The sequence below is a fragment of the Rhamphochromis longiceps genome, linkage group LG18 (genome assembly GCF_057381845.1).
Source record: "Rhamphochromis longiceps isolate RC_006_pf linkage group LG18, R_longiceps_female_GT1.1, whole genome shotgun sequence".
NCBI classification, from domain to species: Eukaryota; Metazoa; Chordata; class Actinopteri; order Cichliformes; family Cichlidae; genus Rhamphochromis; species Rhamphochromis longiceps.
Genome location: NC_140574.1, coordinates 6,049,930 through 6,071,449, shown reverse-complemented (window position 1 = coordinate 6,071,449; position 21,520 = coordinate 6,049,930). Strand labels below are relative to the sequence as shown.

Here is a 21,520-nt window from a genome sequence, read left to right as displayed (position 1 = left end):
ACAAACACTTCCAAGCTCGAGTCTCATCACACCTGAGACGTTTGGGAGAGATTGGACATTGTGTTTTTGAGTGACAGCAGATTACTGCTTTTTGGCGAGTGATTCAAACTCTAAGTGCCGCCATAACCACCCCGTTTCCCTGGACGTAAAAAGCTTCGCAATTTAACATCACAAAGGTCTTTAGATTCCACAAACTGCAGATCGGTCCAATCTGATGAAATCCCTTGGAGGAGTTCGTCAAAGTACGGTGCCTGAAAAGATGGGAAAATGTCGCCAAAATTACACATTAACTTTAAAATGGCTGACTTCCTGTTGGATTTGGGATATTGCTCCAAGAGACTTTTTTGTACATCTTGATATCTCCTATAAGCTTACCAGGTTTCAGAATCATACATAGAACACAGAGCAGGGGCTGTGGTTTTGAAATTTTGTAGGGGGCGCTGTGGAGCCATTTTGCGCTATTCAAGGAAAATGGTCACATAACAACAAAGCCTTCATCCATTTGGAGGTGTGTGCCAAATTTCAAGCCTCTATAAACTTGCCAAGACCCTCAAAAGCCACTTCATCTTTCATGTTGAACAGCGTTGCCACCAGGGTGCGCCGTTCAGTTTAAAGTCACAATTTTTGCACTGAAGCATCACGAGGGACTGATGGTGATATTCACCGCTTTTGAGGTGGCCAAGATGAACCTGTGAAAATCAGTACAACAAAATTAAAGCCATGACATTTCCTGTTGCCACTAGGTGGCGCTGTCCGTATTTCCGACAATGGGCACATCAATCTGTTCAGGGCGGGTCTGACATCATGCCTGTAAAGTCTGGTACTGATCAGACTGGATTTCATTGAGTTATACTAATTTGTTTCTTCATGGCGTGACATCAAAGTTCGCCACGCCGCTGGGGTCACACCCTTTTGCGAAAAGTCACAGTTTTCACTGTAACCCAAGACCAACTCCTTAAGGCTTTCCTGGAGAAATTTGAGGCTGCAGATGTCACCCATCACTATACTGTACCCCAAAGTGTAAAACATGACATTTCCTGTTCCCACTAGGTGGCGCTGTCCTTGATGTCAAATATGGCAGTTGAAATATGTTCAGGGGTGGAGCCTTATCATATGTGTGCTCTTTGGTCCAGATCGGAACATGTATGACAGAATGAGAGGCAATAAGATTTTCATGGCGAGTCATCGAAATTCGCCATGGCGCCACGGCCTCATAGTATTGTGAAAACTCAAAAGCTCCGCAATTTAACATGGCACAAGGGTGTAGTTGACACTGTCCAAATTTGAAGTTTATAGGACCAAATCCCAAGGAGGAGTTCGTTAAAGTACAAGGCATGGAAACGGTAAAATCAGACCCAAAATGTCACCTTCAATCCAAAATGGCGGACTTCCTTTTGGGTTTAGGACATTGCCATAATAGACTTTTTTGTTCGACTCTGAACGTTATATAGGTGTACCGACTTTCAAACATGTAGGTCATACCCATACCGGGGGCTCGCGTTTTTCATTTTTCTAGGTGGCGCTACTGAGCTAATTTTCCCTGGCCATGTCTGAGAACATTAAAATACGTAAATTTTCACCAGACCTGACGCGTGTGCAAAATTTCATGAGTTTTCGAGCATGTTTAGGCCCTCAATCGGCCAATTCATTTGCCGAAATAATAATAATAATTAAAGCTGCAAGCAGCGTTATGAGGGCCCTCGCACCCTGGCGTGGCGAGCCATGCCCAACACCTAAAACCAGCACGTCCGATGTGATGTCACATTGATGGATTCATGCATTTAACCACCAGCTAACATTTCATCTCATTGAACCATGATTATAGTCGTCCCACTAGGTGGCGCTCTAACTATTACTGACAAATGGCATAACAAACATTTCCGAGCTCCAGTCTCATCACACCTGCGACGTTTGGGAGAGATTGGATATTGTGTTTTTGAGTGACAGCAGATTACTGCTTTTTGGCGAGTGATTGAAACTCCACGTGCCGCCATGACAACCCCGTTTCCCTGAATGTAAAAAGCTTCGCAATTTAACATCACAAAGGTCTTTAGATTCCACAAACTTCAGATCGGTCCAATCTGATGAAATCCCTTGGAGGAGTTCGTCAAAGTATGAAGCCTGAAAAGAGGGGAAAATGTCGCCAAAATTACACATTAATTTTAAAATGGCTGACTTCCTGTTGGATTTGGGATATTGTTCCAAGAGACTTTTTTGTACATCTTATTATCTCCTATAAGCTTACCAGGTTTCAGACTCATACATAAAACACAGAGCTGGGGCTGATGTTTTGAAATATTGTAGGGGGCGCTGTGGAGCCATTTCGCGCTATTCAATGAAAATGATCACATGACAACAAAGCCTTCATCACATTGGAGGTGTGTGCCAAATTTCAAGCCTCTATAAACTTGCCAAGACCCTCAAAAGCCACTTCATCTTTCATGGTGAACAGCGTTGCCACCAGGGTGCGCCGTTCAGTTTAAAGTCACAATTTTTGCACTGAAACATCACGAGGGACTGATGTTGATATTCACCGCTTTTGAGGTGGCCACGATGAACCTGTGAAAATCAGTACAACAAAGTGTAAGCCATGACATTTCCTGTTCCCACTAGGTGGCGCTCTTCATATTCCTGACAATGGGCACATCAATCTGTTCAGGGCGGGTCTGACATCACGCCTGTAAAGTCTGGTACTGATCAGACTGGATTTCATTGAGTTATACTAATTTGTTTCTTCATGGCGAGACATCAAAGTTCGCCATGCTGCTGGGGTCACACCCTTTCGTGAAAACTCACAGTTTTCACTGTACCCCAAGACCAACTCCTTAAGGCTTTCCTGGAGAAATATGAGGCTGCAGATGTCACCCATCACAATACTGTACCCCAAAGTGTAAAACATGACATTTCCTGTTCCCACTAGGTGGCGCTGGCCCTTATGTCAAACATGGCACTTGAAATATGTTCAGGGGTGGAGCCTTATCATATGTGTGCTCTTTGGTCCAGATCGGAACATGTATGACAGAATGAGAGGCAATAAGATTTTCATGGCGAGTCATCGAAATTCGCCATGGCGCCACGGCCTCACCGTATTGTGAAAACTCAAAAGCTCCGCAATTTAACATGGCACAAGGGTGTAGTTGACACTGACCAAATATGAAGGTTATGAAATCAAACCCCAAGGAGGAGTTCGCAAAAGTTCGAGGCATGGAAATGGCAAAATTAGAGCCAAAATGTCACCTTCTCTTCCAAATGGCGGACTTCCTGTTGGGTTTGCGTCAATGGGCCCACTGACTTTTTTGTTCGTCTTGGCATGATACACATGTGTGCCAAATTTCATACATGTAGCTCAAACCATGTGGTCGTAGGGCTGCATTTAACAAGGCATAGGTGGCGCTCTAGAGCCATTTCCCAGTGCTCATATGTAAAACCATTAAAATACAAAATTTTTCACCAGACCTGGCATGTGTGCAAAATTTCATGAGTTTTTGAGCATGTTTAGGCCCTCAAAAAGGCCCTTGTTTCGCCTGAATAATAATAATAATAATTAAAGCTGCAAGCAGCGTTATGAGGGCCCTCGCACCCCATCGCGTCGAGCTACGCCCAACACCTACAACCAGCACCTCGGATCTGGTGTCACATTGATGAAATTCATGCATTCAACCACCAGCTAACATTTCATCTCATTCAATCATGATTATAGTCGTCCCACTAGGTGGCGCTCTAACCATTACTGACAAATGGCATAACAAACATTTCCGAGCTCGAGTCTCATCACGCCTGCGACCTTTGGGACATATTGGACATTTTAATTTTGAGTGACAGCAGATTACTGCGTTTTGGCGAGTGATTGAGACTCCACGTGCCGCCATAACCACCCCGTTTCCCTGGACGTAAAAAGCTTCGCAATTTAACAACACAAAGGTCTTTGGATTCGACACACTGAAGAATAGTTCAATCTGATGAAATCCCTTGGAGGAGTTCGTGAAAGTATGAGGCCTGAAAAGAGGAGAAAATGTCGCCAAAATTACACATTAATTTTAAAATGGCTGACTTCCTGTTGGATTTGGGATATTGCTCCAAGAGACTTTTTTGTAGATCTTGATATCTCCTATAAGCTTACCAAGTTTCAGACTCATAGATAAAACACAGAGCAGGGGCTGATATTTTGGAATATTGTAGGGGGCGCCGTGGAGCCATTTTGCGCTATTCAAGGAAAATGGTCACATGACAACAAAGCCTTGATCCATTTGGAGGTGTGTGCTAAATTTAAAGCCTCTATAAACTTTCCAAGCCCCTCAAAAGCCACTTCATCTTTCATGGTGGACCGCGTTGCCACCAGGGTGCGCCGTTCAGTTTAAAGTCACAATTTTTGCACTGAAGCATCACGAGGGACTGATGGTGATATTCACCGCTTTTGAGGTGGCCAAGATGAACCTGTGAAAATCAGTACAACAAAATTAAAGCCATGACATTTCCTGTTGCCACTAGGTGGCGCTGTCCGTATTCCCGACAATGGGCACATCAATCTGTTCAGGGCGGGTCTGACATCATGCCTGTAAAGTCTGGTACTGATCAGACTGGATTTCATTGAGTTATACTAATTTGTTTCTTCATGGCGTGACATCAAAGTTCGCCATGCCGCTGGGGTCACACCCTTTTGCGAAAAGTCACAGTTTTCACTGTAACCCAAGACCAACTCCTTAAGGCTTTCCTGGAGAAATTTGAGGCTGCAGATGTCACCCATCACAATACTGTACCCCAAAGTGTAAAACATGACATTTCCTGTTCCCACTAGGTGGCGCTGTCCCTGATGTAAAATATGGCAGTTGTAATATGTTCAGGGGTGGAGCCTTATCATATGTGTTCACTTTGGTCAAGGTCAGAAAATCTATGACAGAATGAGAGGCAATAAGATTTTCATGGCGAATCATCGAAATTCGCCATGGCGCCACGGCCTCATGGTATTGTGAAAACTCAAAAGCTCCGCAATTTAACATGGCATAAGGGTGTAGTTGGCACTGACCAAATATGAAGGTTATGAAATCAAACCCCAAGGAGGAGTTCGTTAAAGTTCGAGGCATGGAAACGGTAAAATCAGAGCCAAAATGTCACATTCAATCCAAAATGGCGGACTTCCTGTTGGGTTTAGGACATTGCCATAATAGACTTTTTTGTTCGACTCTGAACGTTATATAGGTGTACCGACTTTCAAACATGTAGGTGATACCCATACCGGGGGCTCGCATTTTTCATTTTTCTAGGTGGCGCTACTGAGCTAATTTTCCCTGGCCATGTCTGAGAACATTAAAATACGTAAATTTTCACCAGACCTGACGCGTGTGCAAAATTTCATGAGTTTTCGAGCATGTTTAGGTCCTCAAAAGGCCGATTCATTTGCCGAAATAATAATAATAATAATTAAAGCTGCAAGCAGCGTTATGAGGGCCCTCGCACCCCCGGCACGTCGAGCCACTGCCAACACCTCAAACCGGCACGTCCGATGTGATGTCACATTGATGGATTTCATGCTTTTAATCACCAGCTAACATTTCATCTTATTCAACCAGGATTATAGTCATGCCACTAGGTGGCGCTCTAACCATTATTGACAAATAGCATAACAAACATTTCCAAGCTCGAGTCTCATCACACCTGCGACCTTTGGGAGAGATTGGACATTGTGTTTTTTAGTGACAGCAGATTACTGCTTTTTGCGAGTGATTGAAACTCTACGTGCCGCCATGACCACCCCGTTTCCCTTAACGGAAAAAGCTTCGCAATTTAACATCACAAAGGTCTTTAGATTCTACACACTGAAGAATGCTTCAATATGATGAAATCCCTTGGAGGAGTTCGTCAAAGTATGAGGCCTGAAAAGGGGGGAAAATGTCATCAAAATTACACATTAATTTTAAAATGGCTGACTTCCTGTTGGATTTGGGATATTGCTCCAAGAGACTTTTTTGTACATCTTGATATCTTACACAAGCTTACCAAGTGTCAGACTCATAGATGAAACACAGAGCAGGGGCTGATGTTTTGAAATATTGTAGGGGGCGCTGTGGAGCCATTTTGCGCTATTCAAGGAAAATGGTTACATAACAACAATGCCTTCATCCATTTGGAGGTGTGTGCCAAATTTCAAGCCTCTATAAACTTTCCAAGCCCCTCAAAAGCCACTTCATCTTTCATGGTGAACCGCGTTGCCACCAGGGTGCGCCGTTCAGTTTAAAGTCACAATTTTTGCACTAAAGCATCATCAAGGACTGATGGTGATATTCACCGCTTTTGAGGTGGCCACGATGAACCTGTGAAAATCAGTACAACAAAATTAAAGCCATGACATTTCCTGTTGCCATTAGGTGGCGCTGTCCGTATTTCCGACAATGGGCACATCAATCTGTTCAGGGCGGGTCTGCCATCATGCCTGTAAAGTCTGGTACTGATCAGACTGGATTTCATTGAGTTATACTAATTTGTTTATTCATGGCGTGACATCAAAGTTCGCCATGCTGCTGGGGTCACACCCTTTTGCGAAAAGTCACAGTTTTCACTGTAACCCAAGACCAACTCCTTAAGGCTTTCCTGGAGAAATTTGAGGCTGCAGATGTCACCCATCACTATACTGTTCCCCAAAGTGTAAAACATGACATTTCCTGTTCCCACTAGGTGGCGCTGTCCTTGATGTCAAATATGGCAGTTGAAATATGTTCAGGGGTGGAGCCTTATCATATGTGTGCTGTTTGGTCCAGATAGGAACATGTATGACAAAATGAGAGGCAATAAGATTTTCATGGCGAGTCATCGAAATTCGCCATGGCGCCACGGCCTCATAGTATTGTGAAAACTCAAAAGCTCCGCAATTTAACATGGCACAAGGGTGTAGTTGGCACTGACCAAATATGAAGGTTATGAAATCAAACCCCAAGGAGGAGTTCGTCAAAGTTCGAGGCATGGAAATGGTAAAATCAGAGCCAAAATGTCACCTTCAATCCAAAATGGCGGACTTCCTGTTGGGTTTAGGACATTGCCATAATAGACTTTCTTGTTCGACTCTGAACATTATATAGGTGTACCGACTTTCAAACATGTAGGTCATACCCATACCGGGGGCTCGCGTTTTTCATTTTTCTAGGTGGCGCTACTGAGCTAATTTTCCCTGGCCATGTCTGAGAACATTAAAATACGTAAATTTTCACCAGACCTGACGCGTGTGCAAAATTTCATGAGTTTTCGAGCATGTTTAGGCCCTCAAACGGCCAATTCATTTGCCGAAATAATAATAATAATAATAATAATAATAATAATAATAATAAACAGAGCAATTACAATAGGGCCTTCGCACTATCAGTGCTCGGGCCCTAATAATAATAAACGGAGCAATTACAATAGGGCCTTCGCACTGTCAGTGCTCGGGCCCTAATAATTAAAGCTGCAAGCAGCGTTATGAGGGCCCTCGCACCCCATCGCGTCGAGCTACGCCCAACACCTACAACCAGCACCTCGGATCTGGTGTCACATTGATGAAATTCATGCATTCAACCACCAGCTAACATTTCATCTCATTCAATCATGATTATAGTCGTCCCACTAGGTGGCGCTCTAACCATTACTGACAAATGGCATAACAAACATTTCCGAGCTCGAGTCTCATCACGCCTGCGACCTTTGGGACATATTGGACATTTTAATTTTGAGTGACAGCAGATTACTGCGTTTTGGCGAGTGATTGAGACTCCACGTGCCGCCATAACCACCCCGTTTCCCTGGACGTAAAAAGCTTCGCAATTTAACAACACAAAGGTCTTTGGATTCGACACACTGAAGAATAGTTCAATCTGATGAAATCCCTTGGAGGAGTTCGTGAAAGTATGAGGCCTGAAAAGAGGAGAAAATGTCGCCAAAATTACACATTAATTTTAAAATGGCTGACTTCCTGTTGGATTTGGGATATTGCTCCAAGAGACTTTTTTGTAGATCTTGATATCTCCTATAAGCTTACCAAGTTTCAGACTCATAGATAAAACACAGAGCAGGGGCTGATATTTTGGAATATTGTAGGGGGCGCCGTGGAGCCATTTTGCGCTATTCAAGGAAAATGGTCACATGACAACAAAGCCTTGATCCATTTGGAGGTGTGTGCTAAATTTAAAGCCTCTATAAACTTTCCAAGCCCCTCAAAAGCCACTTCATCTTTCATGGTGGACCGCGTTGCCACCAGGGTGCGCCGTTCAGTTTAAAGTCACAATTTTTGCACTGAAGCATCACGAGGGACTGATGGTGATATTCACCGCTTTTGAGGTGGCCAAGATGAACCTGTGAAAATCAGTACAACAAAATTAAAGCCATGACATTTCCTGTTGCCACTAGGTGGCGCTGTCCGTATTCCCGACAATGGGCACATCAATCTGTTCAGGGCGGGTCTGACATCATGCCTGTAAAGTCTGGTACTGATCAGACTGGATTTCATTGAGTTATACTAATTTGTTTCTTCATGGCGTGACATCAAAGTTCGCCATGCCGCTGGGGTCACACCCTTTTGCGAAAAGTCACAGTTTTCACTGTAACCCAAGACCAACTCCTTAAGGCTTTCCTGGAGAAATTTGAGGCTGCAGATGTCACCCATCACAATACTGTACCCCAAAGTGTAAAACATGACATTTCCTGTTCCCACTAGGTGGCGCTGTCCCTGATGTAAAATATGGCAGTTGTAATATGTTCAGGGGTGGAGCCTTATCATATGTGTTCACTTTGGTCAAGGTCAGAAAATCTATGACAGAATGAGAGGCAATAAGATTTTCATGGCGAATCATCGAAATTCGCCATGGCGCCACGGCCTCATGGTATTGTGAAAACTCAAAAGCTCCGCAATTTAACATGGCATAAGGGTGTAGTTGGCACTGACCAAATATGAAGGTTATGAAATCAAACCCCAAGGAGGAGTTCGTTAAAGTTCGAGGCATGGAAACGGTAAAATCAGAGCCAAAATGTCACATTCAATCCAAAATGGCGGACTTCCTGTTGGGTTTAGGACATTGCCATAATAGACTTTTTTGTTCGACTCTGAACATTATATAGGTGTACCGACTTTCAAACATGTAGGTGATACCCATACCGGGGGCTCGCATTTTTCATTTTTCTAGGTGGCGCTACTGAGCTAATTTTCCCTGGCCATGTCTGAGAACATTAAAATACGTAAATTTTCACCAGACCTGACGCGTGTGCAAAATTTCATGAGTTTTCGAGCATGTTTAGGTCCTCAAAAGGCCGATTCATTTGCCGAAATAATAATAATAATAATAATAATAAACGGAGCAATTACAATAGGGCCTTCGCACTGTCAGTGCTCGGGCCCTAATAATAAGAAACGGAGCAGATACAATAGGGCCTTCGCACTCTCGGTGCTCGGGCCCTAATAAACAGAGCAATTACAATAGGGCCTTCGCACTGTCAGTGCTCGGGCCCTAATAAACAGAGCAATTACAATAGGGCCTTCGCACTGTCAGTGCTCGGGCCCTAATAATAAACAGAGCAATTACAATAGGGCCTTCGCACTGTCAGTGCTCGGGCCCTAATAATAATAATAATAATAATAATAATAATAATAATAATAAGAAACGGAGCAGATACAATAGGGCCTTCGCACAGTCAGTGCTCGGGCCCTAATAATAATAATAATAATAATAATAATAATAATAATAATAAGAAACGGAGCAGATACAATAGGGCCTTCGCACTCTCGGTGCTCGGGCCCTAATTAACAAAGTGATTTACGGCGAGTTGATGGGGATTAGAAAATGATTGTAATTTTTTTTTTACCATAATCAAGCTCTAATATAAACTCTGGGGTTATTTTAGCATGTGGAAGATAACACCATCATAAACCTCATCACAATAATGATAAAGTTTCCATTGACAGTTTGGACCACTGCGATTCCCAGTGTCTATTCATTTAAACAACAGAAGACGTTGAAAAGTGGATGTGATGAGACGGTTGCTCCACTGACAGCTATATTTAGGCTGAAAGAGCAGGACCGACCATCATGAGGAAAATATGCATTCATAACTTTTCATCGCACTAACACATTACAGACACACCAATATGAGCCATCACTAATCGTAACTTCATCACAATTCATTGGTGTTACAAATAAGCACCTACGGGTTCTCAAAGTACTGGATAACTTGTGCACACTTTTAAAAATGGAAGGAAATCTAGTTTAAGCAGAACCATTTTCCTCAAAAAATGGCTAAAACAATTAATCAGTTACAAAATACAGTAAATAAAACATGTTTCCTGACAGCTTACAGATCACCGTTTCCCTAAATGTCAGCAATCAAATAAGCGAGTCCTCATTTATTTCAGTAAGACTTTCAGCAAACAAGCAAATCCCGCTTCGTCTAAATGTTGCATTATCATTACTTATAATCCAATGATGAAAATTAGCACTGCTGTAAGCCTTCCAGACTTCCAGTCAAATCCTGTCTGAGAGGTTATACTGAGCAGTGTCTGTCAATATTTTTGTAATCTTATGGATATATTTCTCAAACAGGCCTTCCTGGATTGCGCTTCATACGCCTGCAGCGATACGCCCACACCAGCACAGACCTGCGCATCTTGATCTGCAGTTCTGCTTCCTGTCACCCTGCCCCTCTATACTCAAGAAAAACATGGATCCGATGTCGGGCAACATTTTTGGCTTTCGCCTTGTACAGCAGGTCTTCTGTAAAACCAACAAAGGATTAGCAGAAGACTGGAGCGTCACCTTCCGTCACGTGTGTGCGTGTTCATGCCAAAATGTGCGACATGGGCGAAGAGACTCACAGCACAACTATGCACCAGCTGTTAGGAAATCCTGACACTCCTCCCCAGCCACACCCCAAACACAAAGCATGTCTGTGTGAGAGAGAGCAGGGGGAGGTGTGGGAAAAGAGTAACAAATTCAAATAAAAATGATAGAAAAAATGAAACAAAAAATATATTTTAAAAAATCCTTCTACAGCAGAAAATTCTAAACGTTTGCTCTGTGTCCATCTGGCTGAAATTTAAAAAAAAAAAAGTGGATATAATTAAAAAAAAAAGAATAAAAAGTGGGAAGACTGTGACTCTGCACATCTATAAGGTGACAACAAAACAGGAAAATGTGCTTAGTCATGTCCTCTTTACACGACAGAAGATGTCGAAAGGTGGATGTGACGAGACAGTTGCTCCACTGACGGCTATATTTAGGCTGAGAGAGCAGAACAGGCCATCATGAGGAATATATGCATTCAGTTTTAATGCTGTAGGACAGCATGCAACAGCCCCTCTGTAGTCATCAACAATATCCTAACTTGGGTTGCGGCGAACGCACGATATTGCCTGTATGTCACTCAGCTTCACAGAAATTTTTGTTGCTGTTAAATTTTGTCTGTAAGCAAGTGATTACCTAACTGTTAGCCAGGATAGTCCTGGATAATCCGCCTTTTTGACTCTCAGAGTGACCATAATTTACAAATGATACTAGTACCTGACCTGAATATAGCAATTTAGCCCATAAAGTCAATGTAAGTAAGATCAGTTTTCTGATAAACTTCTACACAAGCGGAAGTGTTTTTGCAAATCACAAGAGTCTAAATATCTAAAAGCAGGAAAAGTATCCATGTTCACTGCAGGTTTCAGAAACTCAGCTTTGATCAGGTCTAATTCATTTGCGTGTCTGTATCGAGTCAACATTGCTCTCTAATTTCTTAAAAATAGAGAGCCAATCCACTGGACAGTGCTGCTCTCTACTCCAACTATATTTTAAAAGAATAACAATAACAAGGCCGACGCATTCATTTTTATCATTAGGGGTGGTAGGGTAAATATTTCCTTCACGACTGCAATAAATATGCAGATTCAAACGCACCCAGATTGAGATAAACGCTCGCACTTTTTGCACAACACCTCACGTTTCTTTTCACAACTAAATAAAACCTTATAGACACCTGAATCAGGGCAGAGCAGCCGAGGCCTTTCTGTTCCTTCGCATTGTTTTCGTTCTGGGCTGCAGAGCACAGCCCCACCCTCTGGCACTTCAAAAGAACAGGGAATCCCTACCCATCCCATGTCATATGAGCACACACAGATGAAGAGAGGGAGGAGGAGGAGAAGAAAGCCACTGGGACACGGAGGGAAACAGTTACACTGCAAATGCAGCAACTTCCTATGTCTGTGTTTTGAAAGGCAGAATGCAGTCGGGCTGCATTAAACCAGGTCACTGGAACATTGGACTAAGAAGAGAAGATGTTTGGCTGAAATTTTCCACAACGTTCATACTCATGGTCCCACCCAGGAATTACCCAACACAGCCAAATTCGTCTGACTCAAACCCAACCACAAATCATGAGCATGGTTCCAACCTCCATAAAAAAAGCCAAATATAACCAGAGTACTGCACAGTATATAAAAATCATACCATTAGTCATGCAAACGAATTCCCTCTCATTACAGTCTGACATGTAAGCAACTCCACAGCCATCTCATAACAACCTGTTTCACAAGCTTCCAGTTGATAGTAGCGTAGGTTGCTTTACAAAACAAAAGCATAGACTCGAAAAAGAGATCATATACGTGTCATATCAGCTTCTCGTCTCTGGCTCTGCATTTACAATCTTTCTCTTCACATACAAAGTCCTGAATTGCCAGGTTCCATCGCTTCTTGAAGACCAAGCACCGTGTTTTACAAAGAGTGAAGGTTGACTTGTGGTTTCTTTCCGCTGTCCGACGTCTCTTCCTTGGATCCAGCTCACAGTTTGGATTCAGGACACAGACACGCTCTCTCTGCTTTTAAGAATAAGCTTAAAACTGGTGAGCGTGGAACCGTGTTTTAGTTGCAGGCTCAGTTTGCTGGATGGCACACTCAACATTTGTCCTGCACGCCCCTCTTTTTCACTCCCAGTCATGTACACGCCACCATTTCACATCAATAACTTGTGCCTGTTCTCGCCAGTTCTTGTAGTTGTTCACCGTCTCTCTTTGCTCCTCTTCTCTGGCTTCAATTGGTCATGACTCTGATAATTTAACAGCTTCACACAAAGACTTAAATGATCTTTGATCATGTGGTTTACCTTCACTAGGGTGTGCATCATAAAATACCCTCTTTTGCCATGAAACTGGCTGCACAGATGTATTTGCTTCTACAGCTACATCAGTTTATGACTTTTGCCTGAAAAAAGAAAAGTAATAATTTTCTCTAAGTGCACATCTCTTTTCAGCTCAGTCATTTTCTGAAGCCTCTGTTCCCCGTCCACGACTCCACATTACTGCTGGTATGTGGATTGAAACACCAGAAGATGACACAAATTATCTGCTTGATGTTCTCATGGAAAATGGACACATGAGCTTTTATTCAGCACTCAGTAACAACCCCACCTGCTGGATTTCATTTGTGTGTTTTGATTCCTACAGGCTTCACCTTTGCCCCGCTGCTGTTCACGTTGGTCAACTTAAATGTAATAAATCAATCAAATCAGGAGTGCAAAACTCAACTCTTCGCTGTCAAACACTCAGACTGCTCTTTACACTTAGTTACACACAGTTGGCTTTCCTACTCTTTGCTATGTGTGCTGTCAAACACAGGGGGATATTTTTAATATGGTTAAACACAGAAACGTCACTTGCTATTATCCCTGCTGTTTTTCCATCACATAAACAGTGACTCCACCAACTATTATTTCTAGACTTATTTTCCTGGTTCATGGTTTATACTGTAAAATATCAGGAAACAAATACCAGGGTGAAATAGTGGGATTAAGTCATAAATATCAAGTTAAGAGTGTAAAACTGCCACACATGAAATTATGGAATCATCAACTGTTTTGCATGTTGGCTTGAAAAAAAAAGGGTTTTTTTGGTTATCTTAAATACTTAATCAATTATGGCAGTCAGCCAATCAGAGGAAAGCATGATTCAATTTAAAACACATAATGCACATTATCAGCTTGGTAAGCAAAGGTCCGAGTCGGACACTCAAAGATCAGCTCTGTCTTTATCTCCACAGGAATTTGGTTCGCCTGTCCTAAACCTGCAGCCTGTCGGTTTACCACCCTGACCTAATTTCTTTGCTGTAGCGACAGGCATTTCAAACTTCTCCTTTGATCACCGCGCTCATCTTAAAAGCAGCCAGCAGTAGTCTGAACTTTTGATGTCTGTGTTTGAGGTCAACCCCTTTTGATTGTCTTGTGATTAAAGACCATAAACTGGCTGCTAAATAATAAACAGTATTTTAGGCCTGGTGGCAGGATCATGTTGAAGTAATTTTGCTGAATGATTTCTGAATGATGCTGTCCAGGAAAAAACAAATAAATAAAATTATCTTGCCTTTTAACATTCAGTAATCACATTCAAAGCTTTAGAGGCTGCAGACTGTGAAAAGCAAAGCAAAGATAAGCAGCAGAAGAACAAAACATCTGATTTTCCTGCTTATGTGGATGAAGAGATTACAGGACAATGGAGTACTAAGAATGCACAAAAAACTGTATGTGGTGTCTTTCAAAAGCACACATGATAGTATTGTTGCATCAGTCTAGTACTGTCGTATCACTTTCTGCCATTGTTTACATTCACAGTGGATGATAAGGAAGGAGGACAAAAAAAATCCCCAAAAATCTAATCAGACAATTTAATCAACGTCACCCAGCTGGACATTGACATCTTAAAGAAACTAAAAAAAAAAGGTAAAGTGGCCTGAGTTAAAACTAGTTAGAACTCAGAGCCAGTCGCAAAACAACAGCCTCAAATGAAATAGGTTTATATCCTGTTATTTGATCAATTTACAAACTCTGATGTAAGTTTAATAACTTAGTTTGTTATGAGAGTATTTTGCATTGAATCAAAGTTTATTCTATGCGCTGGGAGTTATTTAATATTGCACAACAGAATATAAAAGGGTGAGTATTTGTTTAAAATAGCTGGTAATGCTTATAACACATGTAAACTGTACACATCCTCATAGGAGTCGAGTGCAGTTGTCAGAGGAAGTTGAAAGAGTAGGTTCACTGTACTGGAAGTACATAATCATAAACCCTGATTTTTATTTATCTTGAATTTTCTTCTTAACTTTTGCTTCTTAAAATCCAGTCTCACTCAGAGTCTTGACTGAGTTAAATTCTGCTGTAAACTCCAAAAGCCCTGATACAACAGATACATCTTTTTGTGTCCAACAATGCTGAGAGAACAAGGTGAACGGTGTTGGTTTGTCTTCAGAAAGATAAAACTGTAGCATTATCCTCCGGCATTCTTGGCCTGCTAACTATGAGCTGGTGCCCACACTGCCTATCAAGCCTCATTCCAGGCATATTTCCTAGGAGGGTGAGAAATAGTAGACAAGTAGCTCCAACAAAATCTATACTTCACAGATGATCACAGCTATTTCACTGACTATTAAATTAATTCACTACTGAGGTTCAGGTTTGCTGCTTTTATAAAAACAACGATTAACCAAGAACACTCAGACTTCTTAAATGTGAAGATTTGATACATTTTTCCAATATCCATGTTTTGTTGTGTTGGTTAGACAAAATAAGCAATGTGAATATATCAACTTCAGCTTTGAGAAGGTCATTCGATGTACTAACTAAATAATCTCTAGTTGCAGCCCTACTTAAATAACCAAGAGTTCACGTTATCTTTGCTCCCGTGTGCCTTTCTGACACTTTGCTTTCAAAGCATGCGAGGCAGAGCCTTCAGTTACCAGTTATCAGTTCCTCTTTGGAACCAACTCCCAGTTTGGATTTGAGAGACAGACACCCTTTAGATTTTTTAAGAATAGGTTTGAAACTTTTTGATGAAGTTTATAGTTGAGGCTGAACCAAGTCACCCTGAATTATCACTTATTTATGCTACGATAAGCTTGGGCTGATGCAGGACTTTCTTCCTGTCTGACAGAAATACTTGAACAAATTAACAATTGATCAACTCAAAAAGAAACAACCCATGTTTCTAGTTTCTTACATGCCCAGATTTTGGTCTGCTGCTTAAATAATGCAGCCTGAAGATTTAATGTTGTCCTTTGAGAAAAGAACAACCTAAGAAAACTGTTTCACTTTTTTCCTCTATGTCGTCTCAGGACTCACAGTGAGCTCCTAATCATTTAGTTTGGAGGTTAATGTGACATAGGTGACGTAGATAAACTGTCTTGTATGACAGGCAGTGACAGACCGTGTCTGTTTCAGAGGTCAAAGTTCACAGCTGATTATGTCCCACTGATGCCGATTATCACTGGGACGTGTAAATACTTTAACATCCTTTCACTGGTTTCACATTTTCTTCTTAAACACAAAGTTACTTAAAGGTTCCACAGTGTCACACAGAGAAAACATGCGGTTTCCACACAGCTGCTCTAATCCACTGATCTTTCTGCGTGCAGGTAAGCTTTTATTTTTCACCTATTGTTATTGCCGGGCATCATTTTTGTGTGACAATGGCTGTGTTGATGGATTGCTCTGTGACGGGAGGGGGGCCGTGTTTGGGTCTGCCTGGCATCCTGCCATCGACTCAGCCTCTTACAGTTCCTACTCTGGCATCATCATCGATAATAGTAAATGTGACAGAAAAACAGAAGCCTCTTCACTACAGTGTCAGCGGGTTTCAAATCACAGAAGCCTTGGAAAGGATGGCTGATGAATTGTGCAGTTTGCAAGTGTGGAAAAACACAGGTATACAGTGTGACCGTTTGTTACTGTTAACAATAAGTGACAGCTATCTGTTAATCTCTTATTATAAACAAAACAGGGTTGAAGAATTGGATAAATGCTTTAGTATTTATTGGACAATTCCTTTGTGTTATTTTTGTACCTGCTTCGTACTTTAACACACAAAGAAGGATGCGCCTCATTTCTTTTTGTTGTATTAAAGGAGAAAGGAAGGCTGAACACAGACAAGAGTGGAGCTTATCTTCATGTAGAACTATTAATAGTGAACGTAATATTGTAACTACTGCTACTACTTTCTGAGCTAACAAGCGATCCTTGAGCCCATGCTAGGTAAGTCAGCCACGGTCTGCTAGCATAAACTTTGGACACAAGATGGCCAGAGCTTTTGTATCTGAAAAATGAAGCTAATGTAAAAAGTCCCTTAATATGAATTCTCATGGCCAGCAGGCGTTGACTCCTCTGGTTGCACAAGTCTAATTGTACAGAGGTCTATGGGAAGGCATGAATTTGGCTCAGTTGATCGATGACCTCAGTAATCACATTTCTAATAAGTTTATGGTTTCATTTAATGGTCAGCATGACACTTTTTTCTTAATCATTTCCCCCAGTCAAAACGGGGGAAAGTCAAAAAGAAGGATTGATTAGTCACTACAGGATGAGCATGCAGTGCAGAGATCTATCAAGTCCTCATCAGGATTCAAAGACACACACCAAGGTGCTCAATATGCTAATCAGGCCATTGATTTTTTTCTTAGAAAAATCAGTCGCTTTTCTGTCATTGTTTTCCCAACATCTCACCAACGAGTAGTTACAAAAAGCTTTCCTCCTCCTTGAGCCTAGTCCTACCACAGAGTATTTCCTGTTAAAGAGAAGTTCTTCCTCTCCATCATCGCCAAATTCTTGCTCACAGGGTCTCATCAGATTGTTGCCCATCTAATATTTTGGTTTTATCAGGATTTTATTCTGGCTCTATATAATAAAAACAGAATTGAACTGAAGTACATTATGACATTTTTAACCCAAAAGAATACTAGACGTCAGAAAGAACATTGACAAACTAGACAATCAACGAAAACAAAAATGATATTCTCTCAACATTATGACCACATAAAACGATGCTTTCATGTGACCTTCTGCAGTAAAGGAAATTACAGACTGTGATATTACGTTTTTTTTATGGATTTCGTTAAGCTTGATAATGAGAAACGAAAGAAAAAGCATCATGGGAGAACACTGTGCTCTTAAGGATTATCTGCCACCTCGGGCCAAACGAACAAATTTGCAGAGTTCACATCGTTTCTCAGTTCTCATTGGAACCTGTGTGCACATGCCCAACACTAATCTCCATTCCTGGTATAATGGGAAATAGTAATGTCACATTTTATAAGCAAAGATCAAGTAAATGGAGAGAATGACAGCTGTGTTAAAGATGTGCAGTCAGTCTGCCTCCTGCTTTTATACACTAATTTCGTAACAGACAAATACACCAAACATCTCAGGAATGAAGAGAGAAATTGAAAAATAGAACAGGTTTGATGACTCTCCTAAAAAGCTTCAGGGGCACACTGGGTTGTGAAGTCACACGTAGGAGATTAATTGACTGACATCTCCAACTTCTTTGGCCATTTAAAAACACTGAAATGAGCCTAATGCTGACTAAATCCTAGGACTGATGATGTGGACCGTCAACAAAAGGGCAGAATGTGACCTTTCCAGGGGCTATTTATGAGGCCAACATTAACAAGCAACAAAATTTGTTTTGCCCAGTCAGGGTTTCAAATGTCAGACATGCTGCAGTCTGGATGCCATTTTGATCATTCCATGGACAATCTGAGAAATACCTCCTGGAAGGTGATGCAACAAACAGCAAAAACAGACAATGTGTGCACAACCTGCCCTATATGTAGGTGATGTGCAGGACACAGGAGACAGCAAAAAAGTGATGCCTTCATGAAGACCTAGCAGAGATTCAGCCAATAAAATCTATGCTATTTGCAACTTTTATGCATTTTATTATTGATGCTCAGGAATTTAAGGGAAATTAAATTAAACTTTATGGCTTAAACTTCTGGTCAACCAATCTGCAATAAACTGCAGCAGTCTTTCCTATGAGAAAAACAAATGCCAATACCGTTGTATCATCTTGCACGCAAGACTTCAGAAAATATCCCAAACATGGAAATTACAGGGCGTTTGTCTGATCCTTTAATTTGACTGGACACACAAGCATGTGAGCTGGGATGTCTGTCAAGTATTTTGAGTAAAGAAGCAAAAAGAACACAAAACAAAACAAAAAATCAGTGGGCAGAGCTGCAGGGAAATTAGTCATCCATGTCAGCCATCTTGGCAGACATCCTATATTTGATGTTGACTGTGAGAACTCCTGAGAGAATAGGAAAGCAAATAAACCATAACAAGACTGTGATAATATACGGACTACAACAACACTGCGGTACATACCCATGGTGGCAGCTCTGTGGTTGGCACACTTTGCTTCACCGCTTTCTCCTCCTGCTGCAGGAACGCTAAGGCACGGTTTATCCTGTAGTCCCCGTTGCCATAGTTCTTCCTCCAGTAGAAAAGCATTGCAAGTCCAATCAGAACCCAGCTAAAGCTGAATTCAAAATATCCCAAGACGTAGATAGGAAATATTAGGGCAAAAGTCTTGGCAAAGTTAATCCACATTTGAGTGACATCTGTCAGGGATGATTGCTGCTCTTCGGCCAGCTCTTCTGGGGACAGAGGGGGGCCCATTGTACTTGTGGGGGTGTTAGGTGCTGCAATGGGCCCATTGGCTTTGGCACCCTCTCCCGCTGGACCGTCCATCTTGTTACTCATTTTCCCCTCTGGAAAAACAGTAAATTACAAGAAAATGTTAGTGCTTATTCACACGCTACAGAGGCAGAAGCAGACAAAGCTCCAACTGTTTTTTTACTACAATACTACAAAGAAAAGGCCTTGTGGCTGCAAGATTTCCATCTCCATAAACCAAATTATAAGAGATGAATGGAGACACAGTTATGCCCAAAGGAATAAAACAACTTTAAGCTTGACAGTGTTACATGAAACTGAGAAATGATTCCCTCAAATGAACACCAAGATTGCTATGTAGTCATCTCTTTTAATTAAGAATTGACTTTAGTATTTAGAACTGGATGAGAAATGATGGTGAAAGAAAAGAATCCAGTAATAACAACCACGATTTCTATGTTCAAAAGTAAACACTAGAAGGTTTTCGGACCAAGTATAAAAAGAGTATCATTTATTTTGATGTAAAGCGCTGGTATATATATAAAAATGCCCAATTTAGTAGTAATAGGCCTTCTCCAGAGGATCCATGTTGTCTTAATTCCCCTTCAACAAGCAGGCTGTAGTAGCCTGGATGCAAATGACAGAAAAATACATTAAAGCTGCAAACTAATCCCCGTTAAACAAATCTGTACAAGACAAGAAAATCTTCTTCTTGGCCTGCAGTGTAAATCAATACAGACTACAGACTAAGCTGTCGTTTATCTTTTTCTCTTGCACAAAACTCCCTTACAAAAATGCCATTTTTTTGTCTCTGAGGAACAGGGGGAGAGTACGCTTTAGATAGAAACGAATTCATTACCTGTGGCAAAACAATTAGAGTCACTCTTTAATTCGGCATATATTCATTGCATCCCCTCGCATTTCTACGAGAGTACTTCAACTTTGAAAAGTGCCTCACCCGTCCTCGCTTCAGCCTTGCGCTGCCAAAACACAGTGCAGTGGCTAGCACCGACAAGTGTGAAGGCGTCATTAAAGTACACTCTTTACTGCTAAATGTGTTATTTTATGTGGCTATATGCGAGCCGAATAAAAGAGCATCAATGATTAAATCAGAGTGTAGTTACACGATTCATAAAAACGCACATAACTTGACTGTTAAAAAGTGCAAGTCTTAAATCCTCATTTCTTAGATGGAGTCTGACGCCCCAGAGTGACACGTATTAGGGCTAGGACTTCACCTACCAGTAATACGTGCATCAAACACCAACCGAAAAACAACTTCTTTTTCTTCCCTTACCGCCAAGGAAGCGTCACACTCACCGGTATCCACCTGCGACATTCGCTTCTCCTTGAAAAATGAACTAATAATCACTTTGTCAGCTTCGTCCACTGCATGCCGAGCAGCTCAACTCTTTCTAACCCTGCTCCCCGTCAGCACATCCTACTATGAGGGCGAGCAGTCCGCCTCAGCAAGCCTGCAGGAAACTGTCATCGCGGGAAAGAGGTCAGCCTCCTTCAGGGAGGGAGCTTCAAACTGCACAGCACAGCAGCAGACACGGGTGCCACCCGGTGGCGGAAAATCCACCACAGACATCGAAAGAAAACTAGTTTTAAATGATAAGATTCAAGTTTAGAAAATAAAATTTAAACAGATTTAGTTTAGCATGTTGAACTGACCATTTTACTTTCTCTATTTTTATAAATACAGTGCTCACAGATAAAGTGATGCGATTTTTTTTGTCAGTTCAACGCTGGTTTATCATTGTATATATAGAGAAAAGTGATTGTATAAAATAGTGATTATTAAAGTGTCACATGCCTAATCTAGATTTAAAGCCCTCCTTGGCATTTCCTCCCCGGTCTAAGTCCAACTCATCTATTAAACCATCAGGTATAACGTTACGTGGCTGCAAGGAGGAGAAAACTGAAAAGGCAACTAAAAGGTGCCGACAACGCCACCTGGGGGTGGGATTCACCCCAGGAAATATTAACTAGTGCAAAAGTTTTTGCGAAGGCACACAGGTTTGTTATTGACAAAGACAGAGGCGCGGCAATCACTCATTAAACAAAAATAACTGAAAATTAAGTAGCA

General features: G+C 41.6%; 1 protein-coding gene across 5 annotated transcripts in view; it reads right to left on the bottom strand.

The window, feature by feature from the left end:
• esyt2a (extended synaptotagmin-like protein 2a) overlaps nucleotides 1–20,907 on the bottom strand; it is a 267,136-nt gene extending 246,229 nt beyond the window's left edge. For 4 of the 5 annotated variants that reach the window (XM_085388623.1, XM_085388619.1, XM_085388621.1 and 1 more), the window contains exons 1-2: nucleotides 20,749–20,907; nucleotides 19,138–19,523 (exon numbers count right to left, since the gene is read on the bottom strand). In XM_085388623.1, the coding sequence (XP_085244749.1) occupies nucleotides 19,138–19,523; nucleotides 20,749–20,767 (405 nt within the window). In that variant the 5' untranslated portion in view covers nucleotides 20,768–20,907. Of the gene's footprint in view, nucleotides 1–19,137; nucleotides 19,524–20,725 lie in introns of all 5 variants that reach the window. The other variant, XM_085388620.1, reaches the window with a different exon arrangement.
• Between the last annotated feature and the right edge of the window lie 613 nt (nucleotides 20,908–21,520).